The sequence below is a fragment of the Electrona antarctica genome (assembly GCF_951216825.1).
Source record: "Electrona antarctica genome assembly, chromosome: 18".
Classification (NCBI taxonomy): domain Eukaryota; kingdom Metazoa; phylum Chordata; class Actinopteri; order Myctophiformes; family Myctophidae; genus Electrona; species Electrona antarctica.
The window spans coordinates 12,525,099-12,544,484 of record NC_136799.1 but is presented as its reverse complement, the minus strand read 5'-3'; the positions used below and the strand labels follow the sequence as shown (position 1 = coordinate 12,544,484).

The 19,386-nt window shown below is 43.4% G+C and overlaps 1 protein-coding gene across 5 annotated transcripts in view; it reads right to left on the bottom strand.

Annotated features, from left to right (window-relative positions):
* Nucleotides 1–15,258, bottom strand: part of kif6 (kinesin family member 6) — a 111,015-nt gene extending 95,757 nt beyond the window's left edge. For 4 of the 5 annotated variants that reach the window (XR_013792301.1, XM_079528381.1, XM_079528383.1 and 1 more), the window contains exons 1-5: nucleotides 15,065–15,258; nucleotides 12,000–12,109; nucleotides 10,876–10,950; nucleotides 4,828–4,975; nucleotides 2,823–2,932 (exon numbers count right to left, since the gene is read on the bottom strand). Coding sequence is in view for 4 of the 5 variants with exons in the window: in XM_079528381.1 (XP_079384507.1) it covers nucleotides 2,823–2,932; nucleotides 4,828–4,975; nucleotides 10,876–10,950; nucleotides 12,000–12,109; nucleotides 15,065–15,130 (509 nt within the window). In the remaining variant the exon portion in view is untranslated. Of the gene's footprint in view, nucleotides 1–2,822; nucleotides 2,933–4,107; nucleotides 4,132–4,827; nucleotides 4,976–10,875; nucleotides 10,951–11,999; nucleotides 12,110–15,064 lie in introns of those variants that run through there. The other variant, XM_079528384.1, reaches the window with a different exon arrangement.
* Between the last annotated feature and the right edge of the window lie 4,128 nt (nucleotides 15,259–19,386).

Genomic DNA, 19,386 nt, shown 5'->3' with positions numbered 1-19,386 from the left:
TTGCTTTGTTTTCTTACACACTGATTCAATCTGACTTTTTGAAAATGAATACACTCTACTACTTGATCCTAGACAGAAGTCACACAGAAGCATCAAAAGTAGCAGATCCAAAAGCTGGAAGCACGGCACAAAGCAACGTGATGTAAGGTTGTCGACATACAGTATACTATTATGGCCAGTTTCATGGTTACATAGTAGGGTCGTGTTCCCCTAATCCCTCACCGCATTACGTGATTTTTGTTTGTAAAGTATGTCAAATATATGTAAAGTTAATGTGACTTTCGCTCATTTAAAGATCTTATCTTAACCGATGATATGGAAAATCCTTCACACAGACGGTCACCAAAGGAAACTTGTGAGGCGGCACAAAACAAATTGCCAGTTACAAGCAGCAGAATGGCATACTGTATTATGCGGTTTGATGCAGCAATACATTAAATAAGACCTCCCAACTTCAACTGTGCATAAACACGCCATGTTGACACTGACAGGGCAGGGATGGGATGGAAAACAACCTCAAAAACATCCACTCAACACAAATTAGAGGACAACATTTATCAATGGGGAAAAACATGCGAATGGAAATGGAACGGCACTAAAAACTAAGGTTGTGTGTGTGTACATGTAGAAACCTCTTATCTCCACGTTTTAATTTTTGTGTTTATTCATAAATGAACGCCCTACTTGATCATACTAGTGAGTGAGATACTAGAAAGTCGCAGATCCACAAGTTTGAGGACAGCGGTGGCCGAACGGTTTGCGGAGCGGTCTTGATACCGGAAGGTCGCCAGTTCGAATCCCCGGACCGGCACGTTAAAATTACCACCGCTGAAGTGCCCTTGAGCAAGGCATTGAACCCCTACCATGAAATGTTCTATGAGCAGGGTGTGGCTGTAAACAAGCATCTCGAGCTTAGTCCACTTCCCTGGGTAAACAAAGAACTTTGCTTTGAAACGCGGCGCAACGTGACCCATTTTGAGCTTGCCATTTCTGCTACTTTTGAATTTAAATCCTAAATAGTAACAGATTTGGCCAGCTGAGGTTTCCACCCGACAGAGACGATGTATAGTAGATCACCCATGGATGTTTTGCTAAACAGAATTTCTTTAACCACTTAAGCCACATGTTGTTGTTTTAAAAAATAGCAAGAATATCTGGTTTTGCGAGCTTGTTAGATCTGCTATTTTCTCTATTTTTGAAAATGTGATAAATAATGACATTGTATGACATGATATATTATAATCTATTCTATAATGACATGCCCAAAATATGGACGCCAGGGTGAAAGTGGTTTTTAAGTCATTTCCGTCAATTGCTAGTTAGTATGATGATGACCTATGGGAAAACGGCGAGAGAAGAAAAGAGTGAAAAACATGAGAATAGACAAGTGTGCGAGAAAGAGAGTGGGAGGGGGCAGAAGCCAAGACAGATAGAGAAAGAGGTTTTCAGTGCCACATCTCCTGGAATCAGCAAGTGTGACCACAGCATGGTCAACAGCGGGCACCGTCTATTTACAGAAGACTGTGATTTGTGGGCACTTAAACCTTGAGCTGAATCTCCTGTGAAAGGAGAGAAGTGACATTAGAAAAACAAGAAAAACACCAGAAAAAGAAAAGTAAGTTAAATAGGACTCATGCGGGAAGAAAATAGGACCAAATTGTGCGGGTCAAAAATGATGGATCGTGTTTTGTGACTGGATCTGCAAAGTGGTGTATTTTACACAGGCCTATAGCAAAGTGAACGTAGAATAAATCACGAGCTGAACAAGAAGGATGACAGACAGACAGACAGACAGACAGACAGACAGACAGACAGACAGACAGACAGACAGACAGACAGACAGACAGACAGACAGACAGACAGACAGACAGACAGACAGACAGACAGACAGACAGACAGACAGACAGACAGACAGACAGACAGACAGACAGATAGACAGACAGGGAGCGAGACAGGGAGCGAGACAGGGAGCGAGACAGACAGACAGGCAGGGAGCGAGACAGGGAGCGAGACAGGGAGCGAGACAAACAGAGACAAGAAGAAAAAACAAAACAACAGCGGTAGACGTAGACAGATATGAGAAAACAATGTGACCAACTATGAAAAACTACTTTTCCACATGACTACCCAGCGCTCCACTCTAGTGGTTTAGTCTGCCATCAGGTTGAGTCCTCTCTCTCTCATAGGCTCATTATGTCAGTTGGCAGATGTGTAGTGGCCCGGTAAATACTGGGAGTGGAGTCTCAATGTTTCACCACACAGTGCGTCTAGGCCAGCTTGACAAATGGCTTTTGGGGACTACGGCTAAACTAAGCCCAGGAGACTTTGGGAGAACACTGGAGTCACTGGTCATCCGTCTTTGGCCAATGGGAGGCTGCAAAGTACCATTATCTAGCTTACAATCTGTCTAAATTAAATCAATCAGTATATCACATTCTTAATACATATTGATGATGAACAATGGAAATTCAATGGAGACACTGTAAATGCTCTTATTTTCATTTCGTTGCATCAGAAAGGGAAAGGAACTGGTTGGAAAAACGTGTTTCCTACACACGGCACACACTACGTCCAACCGGGGAAACTCCCCCCTATCAGGTGAAAAGAAGCGGCTTGGACTCCTCATGCATTGAAGGAAGCATGAGGTCAGTCCGTTGCTCTCCCCAGGTTGGCAGAGGGAGTGTAGAGCCCAGGATTACATTAGATAAACATTTTTAGATGGGGGCCGTCCACGGCCAAATACATATCATTTTGGGGGTCCTTTACACAAAAGACTTTGAGAACCAGTGATCTACATGAGTGTGCCCAAAATGAATACTGACGGCAGGTCTTCCAGGCGAGAGGCTTCCTGTTTGGGGTCCAGCAGGTCGAAGCCCTGCTCGTTGTAGATCTCCAGGTAGGAAACGTGGGTGGTGTACACCATACTGTTGTCCTGTGGACAAAAGAAACAATGAACACCTCATTAGAACCGAGCCTTTGTGGTTTGATGGCAGCCTTTCACCGACTTCAGTAGAATGTGCACAGATATTTCTGAATCTACATAAATATAATGTTAATGATTTGTTATCCTATTGTATCCCATTGAGGGCAGACTTCGAATCCCGGCTCCTCCTGTCCACATCGAAGTGTCCTTGGCCAAGACACTGAACCCTACATTGCCTCCAATGAGTTGGTTGGTGTCATCTCGCCACCATTGGTGTGTGAATGTGGGAAGTGAGGACGCTGGCGTCGACTGTTCGCCACTTCACCTCCCAATGTATGAATGAATGAACCAACCATTGTAAAGCACTGGGAAAGCGCTATAAAAATGCAATTCATTATTATTATTATTATAGTAGTAGGTTGCTCCCAGAGTCAATCAACGCACTCCCACAGCAAGTGTCACTGGTCGGAGGGTGCCCTGTGTGACATCCTCTGTCCCCTGCCCCCATCCCACTTTTGTCTATATCTATTATTGCTTTTAGTGTTGTGGCTGTAATGTATTGTATATCTTTATGATAAATTGAGTAAACTTGTTAAAACTTGTTAATTCAATAAATATATTGAATCAATCAATAAATCGTCGCTATCGGGCAAAAACCTCCTATTATATCTCCATATTCTAACATTTAGTGGTTTTTCGTAAATTAACACCCAACTTGATCATACCACAGCGTTTCACAAAAATAGCTAAAGTATAACATAATGCTTAGTTAAAACACCAAAAGGGGTTCCCGCCCAGAATGGGTTATTTTGGGGGTCCTGGCACTTTTTATTCTCTATTTTTTGAGTGGTGTAAACCACTCCAACAACTGGCTTTGTTAGTTTACGTGTCCACGTGTTTGTTCGTACCAAAAAAATTAGCATGGTTGCTATGGTCACTCAGTTCACACGGGTGTGATTTCATTACGTCAGACATTACGTCAGACCACAGCTGATCAGGCTATATAATACCTTACACCACTCAGTTCACACGGGTGTGATTTTTATTTTTATTCTTGTCCCTGGCACAAAACATTTTCAGATGGCCAAATTTTGGGTGTCCTTGGCATGAAAACGTTTGAGAACTATTCATTTAGAAAGTGGTTAAAACAAGTAACAATTGGCCGAGTGCAACAACATGCTGACCTGGCTGAAGCGCTGGTACATGTAGGCGAGGGTGCAACAACATGCTGACCTGGCTGAAGCGCTGGTACATGTAGGCGAGGGTGCAACAACATGCTGACCTGGCTGAAGCGCTGGTACATGTAGGCGAGGGTGCAACAACATGCTGACCTGGCTGAAGCGCTGGTACATGTAGGCGAGGGTGCAACAACATGCTGACCTGGCTGAAGCGCTGGTACATGTAGGCGAGGGTGCAACAACATGCTGACCTGGCTGAAGCGCTGGTACATGTAGGCGAGGGTGCAACAACATAGCCTGGCTAATAAGCCAGACTAATATCACACAACACTGTCGCGGTATATCAGTCTGGGCTGGCTCCACTTGGATTTCATTTCCCGGGGAACATTTTCTCTTTGACGCAATTGGTCAGAGCTACTGTCAGTCAAAGGTCTCAAGCATTGAACGTCACTGTACCAAAGCCCGCCTATATTGCATACCGTGTCCCGATTGGTCCGACCTGTTCTCTGCTGTAGGAAAGAGGCGTGCTACTGAGCCTCGCCAGACCGTAATCCGCTGGTAGCAACTTTTTTTTGCCAACGGCTGATTCGGTCTGGTTTATTAACCAGGCTAGCAACAACATGCTGACCTGGCTGAAGCGCTGGTACATGTAGGCGAGGGTGCAACAACATGCTGACCTGGCTGAAGCGCTGGTACATGTAGGCGAGGGTGCAACAACATGCTGACCTGGCTGAAGCGCTGGTACATGTAGGCGAGGGTGCGAGGGATGATGCCGCGGTCCGTGTAGCGCTCCGCCCCGCCTGTGATGGTGAAGGTCTTCCCGCTGCCCGTCTGGCCATAGGCGAAGATGGTACCATTGTACCCTCCCAACACACTGACCACACACACACACACACACACACTTAATGCTCTTTGTTCCAATCTGTAATTTGCGGCTAGTGCCGTGGCTAGTTTGTACGATGTCAATATTTACAGATATGTATCATTCAACACTAGTTGAAGAAAGAAGATTGGTTTCATGGAAGAGGCTTCTGAACCTGTATTCTACTGCTAGTTTGACCACTTCTAACACTCTTTCATCTCAATATGACGTTGCAGCCTCTGCTAAAGCTCCAAATCCAATCTGGGTTAATGGCATTAACCTGCTGCAACAGCATCACAGCAGCATACAGTATACATATTTAATGGCATTATATAGGAGCCTTTACAATCTGTAACACTGACCACTGAACTTTGTTTGATTTGGTAATCAACAGGGATTAAACACTGCACGGTTTATATAAGATGCTACATCAACAATCCCTCCCTGAGAGAAGCGCTGTGAACATGAGCTCATACACAGCACAGCAGTGTTGTTTTGGTCAGCAAATTTCTATTTTAGTTTAGTCAGAGTCTTTGGAATGAAACTTTTAGTCATAAATGTAGTCACCTGGAATGTTTTACTGTTAGTCTAGTTTTAGTCTAGTCTAGTTTTTTTTTAAAGATCATAAGATTTTAGTCGACTAAATCTACAGTTGATTTAATGTATTGGGAATGTAATGTTTGTGTAAGACGAAAATCTACACTAATAGCTGAATATAGGAGGGGCTAGCACCCCTCGAAAAGGGGAAATCTTTAAGTTTTTTTTAGTTGTTTTTTTTTTAACTCAGGACCACGGCTCTCACTTTGAAAACCTCTAGTACGGTTACAGCCTCAACGTATAGCCATGTCAGACGGTTAATGTGCATCATGTGCCTCGGTCTGACCTCACCATCTTAATTTGCAGTGGAGTGCGGTGAAGCTGCCAACAATATCCTAAACCAGACACCAAATGTCTGAGTGAATCGAACCTGACACTGTAAATCCGCAGGGAAAGACTGCAGCCAGTGGAGGGCGGCGGCAAACGGCGACAGACATCTGCCAGTGACGGAGGAGGAATGTCTCATAGCTTGATTGAAGGAAAGGACCCAAACCCAGTCAAACTAGGCAGGCAGGGGCTTGGTGAATTTTGGTTTGGCACTGAACTGGACACCACGCGTGCAGAGGGCCATGGAAACCCTTTTTTTCTCTCTAATGGGACCAAACCTCTATTTGAGTGAAATGAACATCTAAAATTATGGTGCTGAACATTATGAGGGAGAAGGTGAGGGATACGTATCCTGTTATGCAGGCTTGGAGCCAAACCAGGGAGAAATGACAAAATGACAGGCTAGTCCCCGACACCAGAGCCTGGATCAAAAGGTGATGTTATACCACCGTAGGCTCTGTCCCTCCTCTCCCAGTCGCCAAATTCAAAAGAAACTTTTTCCACGATACTTTAGGGAATTTCTAAAAGAACTCGAAAAGAAAAGAATGGCTCGCCTCTGGCTATTTCTAATGGAACGGACGTGCCCGAATTTGAGCGGTGTGTGGCTTTTTCCTTTCGTCAAGAGTTGTGCCATTCCACACCCCGCACGAGACGGGGTAAAAGATAGAACTCCATGTCAGTCGGCATAAAGAATTACGTCGACTCACAGAACGGCGGTTTGGTATATATTCTGACTTGGACGGCGACTGGGGCAGTGGGCGGCCACTTGATCCTGCGTGAGTCATGGCGGTGAAGGAGTGGGTAGGACACGGGCTCAGTGTTTTTAGGTTAATGTCAGCGCTAATGATGCGGCCTGAGCGCTGTGCCACCGAGGCCGGGGCGTTTCCCAATGCTTGTTCCTGTTTACACCTCAGCCTTCCTGGAGACCAACAGTCCTTAAGCCAGGACACTGGACTCCTCTGTTCTCACGGTTCTTTTTTTAAAGGGAAAAAGGCAATTTGAATATTTTGGGCCTTTGTTGAGATGGTATGGACCATATGAGTAGGGGATGAACAGGAGGGGTTACTGTGGGAGGAGTCGGTGCCAGGCCAGTGGCCACCGTCGGTATGGTCTGGTTAAAAAAGGTCTTAACCACTGCACTGTTACTTTGATTTATCCCCCTTCATGTTCAGTGACTGACTTTGCTGTTCTGTTCTTTTCCATTTCCCTCTTCATGGTGCCACCATCTTTAAAGGAGAATTGCGTCTGGGGCATGAAACTCGCTGAGTGCACTGATTTATGTGAACCCTAGACTGGCATGGCCAGACTAATATCACTGCGTTTTGCAATGGCAGATCTGTCTGGTTTCCAGGCTAGGTGAACCCATGTCCTTTCCTATAGCACCAACTTTAGGCCAATTCTTTTACAAACAAGATATCTCAAAATCGAACTGGCCGCTGTGACCATAAAACTGCTGAACGCATTCACGCTCCCCAGTGAATGAACCCCAACCATTTGAGAGACCCTATGACCTTTTTTCTAGCGCCAACCTCAGGCCAAAATGTATCAACATTTTCTAAAATGTAAGGTGCAAGGAGCAGCATGACCTCGATGGGTGGCTAGTGAGTCTTTTAGACCCATAGTCCAGTTTTCACTGCCGGGGATGCTGTGGGCGTGTTCTCTCCTCCACCTCATCAGCGGCTATACCCTAGGTAGGGTTGGCGAAAGCGTCCTTCTGGGTGGAGTTTGCATGTTCTCTCCGTGTCCCCTAGGGTACTGTCTGTAGGTACCCTCACAAAAACCCTGGTCAGCCTGATGGAGGGGAAAGGAACTGGTTGGAATAACGTGTTCCTTCCACGCACTACAGTACGTCTTCCTGTCAGGTGATAAGAAGCGGCCAGCTCACTCCTCATGCATTGAAGGAAGCATGAGCTCAGTTCGGGGCTCCCCCAGGTTGGCAGAGGGAGAGTAGTGCCCAGGATTACAGCTTAGGCAATTGGCACCAGGTGAAAAATGGGTTCCAAAATTGTGATGAGCTACAGGTTTCAAAAGAAAGCAACACTGTATTGGTCCAAATGCAGCGTTGCGAACTGGGGTTACAATGCAAACAAGAGGAGTTGGCTTGCCAGGCCAGCATCATTATGTCGGCTCTTTCTCCATTAGAACCATTACTGTTGGTTTGTTTTTAGACTACTGTGTTGCGGCTCACGTTCCTAGTTTTGGTTACACCACAGCGGAGACGGGAAGATCGTGTCCAAATGAACAAGTTCAGAACTTTGGGCTGAACTTCAGAGGTGTGATATGACTGCCAGTATGACTGAGAACCAATAAAAACAACAACCTGACAGTTATTTGCCAGTTGAGAAGATAAGCGCCTGCTTTGCCTTGAGTTGTGGGTGCAGTTGGTCTGACAGGGAAAATACCGTTATTCAAAGTGAATCCTGACTAGACCTGAATACAAATGCTTCCTGACAACAGGGCCTAAAGTAAACTAATGTCCGTCAGTTCGGTTTTGATTTCACTTTTTGATTGCTCTGGCCGCGCATGCTACTGTACGTCGGACAATTTCAATATCAACAAAAGAGAAATGGCATCAAGAAACCAACGGCTCATTCACTGTGTCTCTAATGGGGATCCTTTAATAAACATATACAGTAAGTCATTCTAAACTGAAATGCCTTTCACAATCTCTTTCAATACCCATTGTGGCATGGATCTCTCCTTTCATTGTCTCAGAAGGGAGCATGTATTCCACTAGGAAATGGGAGCTAGAACCATCAGACTTACTCACCCCTGTGCTTTAAGCCATTGTGGTGAGACTGGATTTAAAAGTTCAAGACCCTGTGGAATTTATAACATTCCATCAACACTATGTAAATGGGCATTCTGCAGGGGGCGCGAAGCCGCGAAGTACTGGCAACAGACTACAAACTGAAGAAATGTTGGGACCACGGGGAGTCTGGGGACAGATACTACCCGTGAACACGGGAGTCTGGGGACAGATACTACCCGTGAACACGGGAGTCTGGGGACAGATACTACTCATGAACACGGGAGTCTGGGGACAGATACTACTCGTGAACAGATGTGATGACTAGTGCCCCGCAGGCTGTGACTGACAGTCATATCAAAGCTTGATGGACGCCAGGCTCAAACTGATACGCTATGACACATACCTCACAGATGACTGCAAGTCTTCAACCTGATGTCAGCCATCTAGCACAACAACAGAGGACTTAAGTATTAAAAGGTCAGCCAGGAAGGGCAAGAACCCAATACCCCAAGCCACTGAGCCTCTCTGAGTCAAGTTAAAGACATCCAAGTCTTAGTAGGCCAATTCTAGATGGCTCACCATCTTGTTTACTGTGTCTCATAATGGCAATGATAATACAAAATACTTGTGGGATTCTACAAATAGGCCCCCATTATGATTAAGAGAAGTGGAATCAGGACCGGAGAGGGGGGGGCTGAGGAGATGGATGGGCTAAACCGAGCCAGGAAGACAGAATGTGAGGGAGGTGGAGGACTGGAGGAGAGGAAGAACCTAGTTCAGATAACAACAACATAACCAACATTTGATCACAGGAAATTCCAAGTAAATTCCCTATACTCTTTCTTGGCTGTTTTCCCTTTGGGGAGTCAGCCCTAATTTAGACTAACCTCTGAGCAGGGTTAAAGCTCCTTCAGACACCATAACAGCTCCTTTTGTTGGGATAGGGTGAAAATTGGGCGCAGGGGTAGCTTGGAGGTTAAAGAAGCAAGCAACGGAATTAGATTATGGTCGTATCACCGTACTGATTGGGGGGATGGGAGGGAGCAAAGAGCCAAATTGCAGTGAATAATTTTTTATTTATTTTTTAGACTGACACAACGTTGCAGAACACACAGGATCTGATGTAACTATCCTATATAAAATGTACTTTATTCTCCCAGTAACTTCCCGCATAAAGCTTTAGGCCAAGCTGCCTACCGTTTCATTTTCATAATGTCCCTAACCTGCATTTCACATTGCATGGAATGAGACTGCTATAAATCTGTGGTTCTCAATGAGAAAACCCCCAAGGGGTTCATAATGAAAAACATTTAACCACTTTAACTCGATTGTATCAGCAATTTAGACAAAATAGTGAAAAAAACACAGCTCATCCAGCAATAAATTTGGTGAGGTGCTGGAGCCAAAAGTAAGTAAATACTTCAGCAATTAAAAAAATAACTCATCCACAAGCTCACTGTGCAAATCTTGTTCCTCCCTGGCACAAAATCAACGGCCAAATACATTTCAATTTGGGGGTCCTTGACATGAAAATGTTTGAGAATCACTGCTCTAAATTAGCTTTGTTTTTGAGTCAAATGCCTCTTTTAATTTGGACACGGTGGTAGTGGTACTGGCTCCTTCACCTCTCCACTCATAAAGACAAGAGTTGAGGAGTAACCATTAGCCCTCTCTATGGAGCCTGAAGATGAGACTGGCCTCCAGGCTCGTCTACTGCATGTGGTAATTATCGCTTAACACAATAAACAACCGTTCAGAATGAGTGAGGAACCATGGCATAGTCCTCTGTTGTGGCTGGAAGATCTTCACACACGCTTTGAGATGGCAGTGTGTGCCATCCCGTACGCCAGCTCAGTGCACTTAGTGGTTTATGTGTCGTGAGCAGGGCCAAAAATCACAGGCTCCCTCCGTTTCCGTCTTAGGGGTAAGTTCAGCTTTACTGTCTTTACCATCAACAGTGGCTGCTGCAGGGTGTGTGGCCTGGCCTGACCACAACACTGACAGACTAGCACTGGATGGATATGCTTTTCACTTCACTGTTTACACAAAACCTTTCTGCAATTCCTGCACCGATCAGAGATTATTTTGGACGTCACACCCGTTTTCTACTTAACCTCTTGTCCAATGTGTATTGAATTGTTTCATTGTATGCGGTTGTCATTGTAATATCATCAAAAGTGTAATTCTACACGATAAAATCAGCACTGACTTTCACTGAGAGATAGAATAATTTTACCTGTCTACAACTGGTCTGGCGATGGTCTCAAAAACCTCCTCTTGTTTCACATTCTGGTCAAACACCTTTTGGAACCTACATATAAAAGAAGATTTTTAATCACACTACCTTTGGCATTTTCAACCTGCTTGACAAAACATAAATCGGACTATGACGTAGTAAGGGTTAAAAACAGATGTGGAGGTGCAGAATTAAAAACCAAGGCATTAGAAAAACAAGTTAAAGAACAAACCACACAGAGATAAATATATGTTCGTGTGGGTTTCAGAGCAGAACAGATGACATACCTTAGTCCTGTCTCTTTATTTAGTCTACAACTAGCATAGCCTAAAACAAAACCAAAGGGTTTCTGGTTCATCTCAAACATCCCAGGCTGAACACATTTAACCACAGCAGTGCTGAATAAGGACACAACATAGTGCTTCATTCTATCTTTTTTTCCCCAAGTGGACACTCTGGGGGAGTTTAGTCACGTCTTCAAAGGCTGCCCCACCCCTCCATGTTTTATCCCAGAGAAAGATGAGAGAGATGTGAGAGGAATCTGGCCCATGAGGATCGCTAAATGGGGAAATTGTATTTCTATAAGGGCATGAGGGAACCTCTGCAGGCTATTCTAAGAGGCCTGTGGGTTTCGGTGTCCACTGCTGCCTAACTCCCAAACTGTGAATTTAGCTCTTGGAAGCGTGGCATGTGCCCTGCCCAATGGGTATAAAAGACTGCAGCTTTCACCACCAGCCTTAAACAGATGTTCCAGCTCTCCAGTGACAGGTTTCAAAGTTCTTATGCAACCTTGAACACTTAAATTTAGGTTTCCTCTGCACAACCCCGTTTACAGTTATGTTGTCGACTTTTTTGTTGGGACGCATTCATCACAATCACAACCAACATAGCTTTTTACAGTTCCACATTTTGAATTTGAGCTTTTAAGTACCGGTATGCTAAAGCTCACCACTTTCCATTCAGCCAGCAGCTGAGAAAGTGAACCTAATTAAATGTGCTAATGATGCAACACCACATTTCCTATTACGAGCTGTGGTGTTGCGTCATTAGCACCATTTTAATTAGGTTCAGTTTCTGTACAAGCTGACTGAAAATGGAGAGTGGTGACCTTTATAGCATTTCACCTGAACTTGTAGTTCTCCCTCTTGTTGTTAACGAAGCCATCGGACAGATCCTTGGGCACCACAAACTCCAGCGAGGCACCCGTCTGCTCTTCGTTGTCTACAGAGTACACCTGTCAAAGACAACAGCAAAGCCAGCTTAACAACCCAATCAACCAAGCCAGTCCTATGAGGGCTATTTGCAAGGGTCCAACATCATAGAGGGCAAAAGTCACAGTAAAGGCCAGATTTATGCTTAGTTGCATAAATGTGTGTCACACCGAATAGAGCAGACATACAAGCTCACAAGGCGTCGCACTGCAACACTCTGTGGGCTTGTAGATCGACTATTTTTGGTGCGGTATACACGTTGCACAACCACCTATAATTCAGCTGTTAAGAGTTGGCCTGCCATGCTGAGTGGCCAAAGTTGGACCCTCTGCATAGTTTGAGTGTTTGACCGCATGTAATGTACACTGCACTCACTGTATATGTCCAGTCATGCCTATGTTGTTATGTGGTACCTCGTATACGAGCCCCAGCTAAATTTGTGCGGTCGGTGTAATACATCATTCTACGCCTGAAGAGCAATTTTGGCTTCTTGTGGCTTGTCTAATATAAGCATGCACCAACATACAAAAACATGGTAGCCTATTTCTGAAAAAGCACATATTATCGTCTCTGTCAGGTGGAAAGCTCATTATGTCCAAAACTTGTTACTTTGGAAAAATTCAAGTAGCAAAAGTAGCAGATCTATCTACCGTTGTGATGCTGTAGTATGGACAAGTAGGGCATTAATATTATTATCTTTTAAACACAAAAAGTTGAAAAGGGAAAAAAGAGAATCCCGCACACCGTCTTCACTTGAGATTGGATTTTATTGCAACGTTTCGGTCGTCAGACCTTCATCAGGCATATAACTCTGAGAGTGTACAAATAGAACCAAACAGACCCGGAATGGTCCATTTGGTTCAATGTGTACACTCTCAAGGCCACTTTTGCACCAAAATAACGTTGGTTCTAGAAACAAACAAACACAAAAAGTTAAAATATGTAGTCAGGTTTCTGCCCAACGGCGATGATATTTAGCAAGTCTAAGCTTACAATCAGGGTAATCATAACGGTACAGTACAATTCCTGAAAAAGCCAAAAAGGCATGCTTCAGGGGGTACAAGACAAACTGTAGCACACATATATATACTTTCAGCTCGAGCAGCTAGAGGACATTTCAAGTGATGTCTGGCCGGGTAATTTCGAACACTCCCACCCGCTGCTATTGAGCTTCAACATATGTTCCTGGCATATGTTTCCGATGGACACTGATGCAATCACATGCCCCCCTGGGGCCAGCCGAATCAAAGATAAGGCCTGTGTGATTAGACTGTTTTTCACCGACACTGTGCCTGCGGTATTGCTTGTCTGACCGGTCTGGTGTGTCTAAACCACACACGCACACACACAAACACACACACGCACACACAAACACACAGACATGCAGGACCGCTAAGAGCCCCCAGGGGGTAGCTGTGCTCCTTCCAGTTTGCTGGACAATATCATCCCCATGCTGAAGTGTCACTGAAACCCTCAGTTTAATTTGATTATTGCCTCCATCAGCTGCTGTGCTCGGACAATAAATTGGACTGTGTACACACACACACCGTGGACAGAAAGCAGTTTGGCTGGGGCCCCTTTGTTCTTTTAGAATTGTGAGACCAAATTATCCGTCTTCCTACAGCAGCTGAATCATCAATTACATTACAATTCAGGGGGGTGGTGTGCTGTGATACATGGACAGGGGCCCAGGAAACAATAAGTTGAAATGGCATAAATGTTCTAATTTATATCAGTAGTTCTCAAAACGTTTTAATTTCAAAGACCCATCCCCCATGTAATATAACTCTGAGAGTGTACAAATAGAACCAAACAGACCCGGAATGGTCCATTTGGTTCAATGTGTACACTAGTCTCAAGGCCCCTTTTGCACCAAAATAACTTTGGTTCTAGAACTGGTGCCGTTCTAGATTCTTGGTGCCTTATTGGTGCTTTCACGGATCATGTCTGACGTAATGAAATCACACCCGGGTGAACAGGGTGAACATAGCAACCATGCTCATTTTTTCTGCACAATGAGCATGACGTAATTAAATCACACCCGGGTGAACAGGGTGAACATAGCAACCATGCTCATTTTTTCTGCACAAAAAAGCCAGTTGTAGGAGTGGTTTACACCACTCAAAAAGGGCATCTTACAGTGTTTTATGGTGTACTGTATTAGGGCATAGCAGTGGACGCCATTTTGTGGTTCCAGTTCCACCGATCACATGGAGATTTCATAAAATATTTTATATAAATTATTTTAAGCCTGGAACCAAGCCATCCATGATCCAGGCTCCTGGTGAATCATAACCATACAACGTTTTATTCCAAATATATTTTGGGGGAAACGGTTTATTTATTAAATATAGCATTCCGTATAATATAAATATAATTAAATGTTCAAATATTTTTTATGGTCATGATTCACTGTAGGCTTAGAACAATTTATATTAAAAACAATTCGGAAACATCTATCAGGTGAAATTAATGTGGCTGCACAACGTCGTACAATGTCGAGGAGCCAGAGAACTGTAGGCCTACAAGCAATACATGTATGGGACATAGGCTTTAATAAATAAAATGTGAATTTTCGTTCATTTCTTCATCTGGGTCTTTATGTAAACGCACAAGAGTCTGTTTATCAATATCACAATATTGCTGCTGCAGTGCAGAGAGAGCACATATACAGTCAGTCAGCCCTTCTCTGCAAATAATACAATCAACACATTATGACCTGCAGCAGGTGTCACTGTAGGCTGCCATTGAAAGGAAACTTTACTATTATGGTAATGAGGTCCACCGTCCGTCTTCGTTATACTTTTGTTGGTTTGTTTACTGTTTACAGCGTTGAACTACAACACTTGAACTTGCAACACAGACAGACCGCCAAAGCCATGTAAACAACAGCAGCAGTGCCATGCTGCCAACTTAGCAGCCATGGCCCATATGGTACTGATGTAGCAGGCAGCACGTGCACCTGTATGTCAACTTACCGACGTGACGTCAGCTCTTCCATTGGGTTTCACGCGAGCGTATATTCGAATCTTTTGTTTCACCATTTTCTAGACTTTGTCGACTTGTTGGCTTACAGCCTGCTGCTAACATTAGCATCGATAGAAACGTGGTGCTCTGCTCTCTCTCTCTCTTCTGTCGGATTTGTTGCACCCCTGTTGCTATGGTGAGGACTGAGGAGGAGTCACGTGGTTCGGAACGCTCTCCAAGCAAGGTAAACGATCGAAGTCAACTTTTTTTATTCAAATGCTTTTGGCATAACTGAGAATTAAATCTGTCAGGAAAGAGTACAATTATTGTGGCATATAAAATAAAAATGTTCTCCCGAATAGGCTACTATACAAAACACACCACATAATGTATGTAGAAATATATATTGTCTACCAGTCAACTTCTTGTGACAACTCACAGCCTTCAGCCATGAGGTTAACTGCTCTAATTAAGTGTAAGTCGGCCATATGATATACCACATTTTTAAAACTAAATGTGAGACACCAGAGGGTTTGTTTCCTCTATAGAGTAGGCCATATGGGATTCAACAGGGGGTCTGGGATCCCTCTCAGTTTACTACATAGCAGGGGGTCTCCAAATCTTTGCGTGATTTTGAACCTTCTTTTTTGTTTTTACATTAATCACTTGAAACATTGAAACAACATAGCAGATCTACAAGTTTAATCTGCAACACAAGTTCATACATACTATATGTAGTGTAGTGGGAGGGGGGGAGGGGGGAGGGTGCTTCATTGGGGAAAATGGAATTGGTATAGGGTAGGCCTACTGAGTATTGATTGATTGATTGAAGAATTTATTAACAGTTTGCAGAATTACAGTACATTTCAAGCACAAACTCAATACAAAGGCTGTTAACTGTGAGTGGACGGTAACAAGACAACTCACCCCTAAACTCACTTTTGGTGAGTTGTCCAGACAACTCACCCCTAAACGTGAAGACATCTCACCCCTGCTTTTTTAGGGGTGAGATGTCTTCACTTTCCGGGGTGAGATGTCTTCACTTTTGGCCACTTTCGGGGTGAGATGTCTTCACGTTTAGGGGTGAGTTGTCAGGACAACTCACCTGACTGAATATGTAGCCTTTGAGCTATACTTTACTGAATATTTCACAAGAATATAACACAAGAGTCAAATGTACGGTCAAATGTAATGTAGTTTATTTAAATATAGAAACATTGTAAACAAAGTTCAAACAGCAGTTTGTACAAAAAATATAAAAAAAAGGTAAACATCAAAAGTTTAGAAAAACATCAGTTTGTACAAAAAATATAGAAAAAAGTTAAGTATAGAAACAATGTAAACTAAAAAATATAGTAAAAAGTTGTCATAAAAATAAAAATAAAACATCAGTTTGCTACAAAAACACTAAAAAGTTGTCATATCTACAAAAAGAAAGAAAAAAGTTGTGCTGTGTGCAGTGCAGTGTGCTGTCCCATTTTGGTCAAAAGTTGTGCACTAAAAAGTTGTCATATCTACAAAAAGAAAGAAAAAAGTTGTGCAGTGTGCTGTCCCATTTTGGTCAAAAGTTGTGCAGTGCAGTGTGCTCATCTCCACACTGGGGCATTCAATTCAGATGTAATTCAGTCAGTATAGGCCTATTAGAACTGTGATTGATTGATCATGCGTCCGTTGTGCGTCTAATTAGCAACTTTGTACAGCCGTCAGACTCTGCCTTTGAAGCGCAAACATTATCCACAAACGACCCCCCCCCTCAATGCTGCATAGAGAGAGAGAGGAGAGAGAGAGAGAGAGAGAGACGCTCTACTCCTTACAAGTGTTTCCGAAATTGAATTATGCCTACTGTAATGGGTGCCACGGAAAGTACAGACAACTCACCCCGCAATGTCAGAAAGTGAAGACAGCTCACCCCGGAAAGTAAAGACATCTCACCGGGGTGAGATGTCTTCACTTTCCGGGGTGAGCTGTCTTCACTTTCCGGGGTGAGCTGTCCGGGGTGAGCTGTCCGGACAACTCACCCCGACATGTCAAAAAGTGAAGACAACTCACCGGGGTGAGATGTCTCGTATTCTGAGTGGACGACCCAATTAAGCATTACACTTGTTTCCAATAGGGTCCACCATGTTCAAATCATCAAAACATTTAGAGACGTACAAATAGACACTTCTATAGACAGAACAGGAATTCATCTAGTACGGTATTTTAACTGGGGACTCCCCAGTCAGTCCTCCCAGACAAGCATAATTTTAGGAGAGGCATTACATTTCGTTTGACTCGTACAAAAGTAATTGTGTTTAAATATTGTGAAAATAGCCAATCTACATGCTCTCAGCGCCTTGCGGCAATTTCACAATAGCCTATTTGCCTTAGCTAATATTTGACAATTCGACAAATGTTTGACAATATTGTTTATAGCTTGTTGATTTCTTTTGACACAGTAATTCTTTTTCTATTTTTTGAGTGGTGCAACCACTCCAAGGAACAGCAATGTCCGTGTTCACCTTTGATTGATTGATTGAAAATTTTATTAACAGTTTGCAGAATTACAGTACATTTCAAGCACAAACTCAATACAAAGGCTGTTAACTGTGAGTGGACGACCCAATTAAGCATTACACTTGTTTACAACAGGGTCCACCATGTTCAATTCACCTGACTCGTGTTAACCTATTTGAGTGGTGCAACCACTCCAAGGAACAGCAATGTCCGTGTTCACCTATGTGACACCTATGTGACTCGTGTTAACCTATGTTTGTGTGTGACTCATGTGTGACTCATGAGTACCAGTAGGGGCGCTGTCTTGCCAGAAACAGAGAGAGAGAAATAGTGCTGCACTGTTGCCTGCTAATGCGAGCGAGAGAGAGAGAGGGGGGGGGGGGGTGTAAGGGGGGAGTTGCACCACTCAGTTCACACGGGTGTGATTTTTTATTTGTTTTAGAGGTATTAAAAAGGTCTTTGACATCAAATGTGCTGATACCCTGCTGTATACACTTACATGCGTTTGTTTACTATTTACCAGTGTTTACTGTTTACAACGTTGCACATTAAGCAAATCAGTTTACAGCATATCAGAAATATTCTCAAGCAGGCCTATAAGGGGAGACATCCATGCTGTATTGTGTCCAAAATCTCCCTTTATAGAGCGTCGCAGTCCCGCCCTCTACCATGGACCAGGAAATGATTCTCTGTTCATTTTCCTCATAGACATTTCAGAAAGTATTTATTTAAAGACGTTTACGCCGCGGACAAAGCCAACTCGAGTCGTGACAAATCATGACAACAAACACAATTTTTGGGGCAGAAAAAATAATTAGAAAGAGCAAAAAAACGGCAGGTTACAACACTTTTTTTGTTGTTTTTCTTCTTTGTAATTATTTGTTTGGTCCAAAATATTGTTTGTGTTGTCATGAGTTGTCACGACTCGAGTTGGCTTTGTCCGTGGCGTAACCGTCTTTAAATGTCTATGGGAAAAATGCATTTGGATTCATTTCCTGGTCCATGGTAGGGGGCGGGACTGCGACGCTCTATAGGGCTACTTGAGAATTTTTCTCTTGAGTGGGATACAGCATTGACAATGATAGCTTGCTAACCACAACACCCAAGAATGTTCGTTATCAAATAAAGTTGTATCACCTACTAGTACTACAGCAAGCTAAATTATTCAAAAGCTGTTCTAGCCAATCAGTTCACTCATTTGCAATTTTTAGATACACATGATCCACCTGCAGCCACTGTGTCCTCTGAGAGAGTGAACAATATGAACAAATCGAGAGTGAACAAATGGAACGGGTCCATTTGGCTCCATTTATACACTATCTGAGTTACAAATGGATAAATGAACACTGAGGATTTTACTGTGCACTAGGATTAAGAGAAAGCGGGAATAATAATATGATGGTGTGACGAGGAACAATAGTATGTTTGCTTACAGCAACCACCCTAGGGGAGTGTGAGTCATTTCAGTGAGATTGGTTTTTCTGGATTTGTGTGCATGTGTCTGTGAATACGTCTGTGTTTATTTGCTCTTAGATAGATAACACACACGGAGCGAGAAACTCCTAACTATTCTAGTTTCACTATGTTGCTGCTGTATCTATATAACTATCTATCTAAATAACTGTGCGCTGAGTGTTTCTGCTGTATCTATATAACTATCTATCTAAATAACTGTGCGCTGAGTGTTTCGATACTCGGGCCAAAAGGTCGCCCTGGGTTCAGTCACTCATTCCATGTGCATATTCACATATACTGTAGGTCTACAGTACTCAATTGTTTTACTAAAGTAAAAGTATCAATACTGCAATTTAGAACTACTTCGTTACAAGTAAAAGTA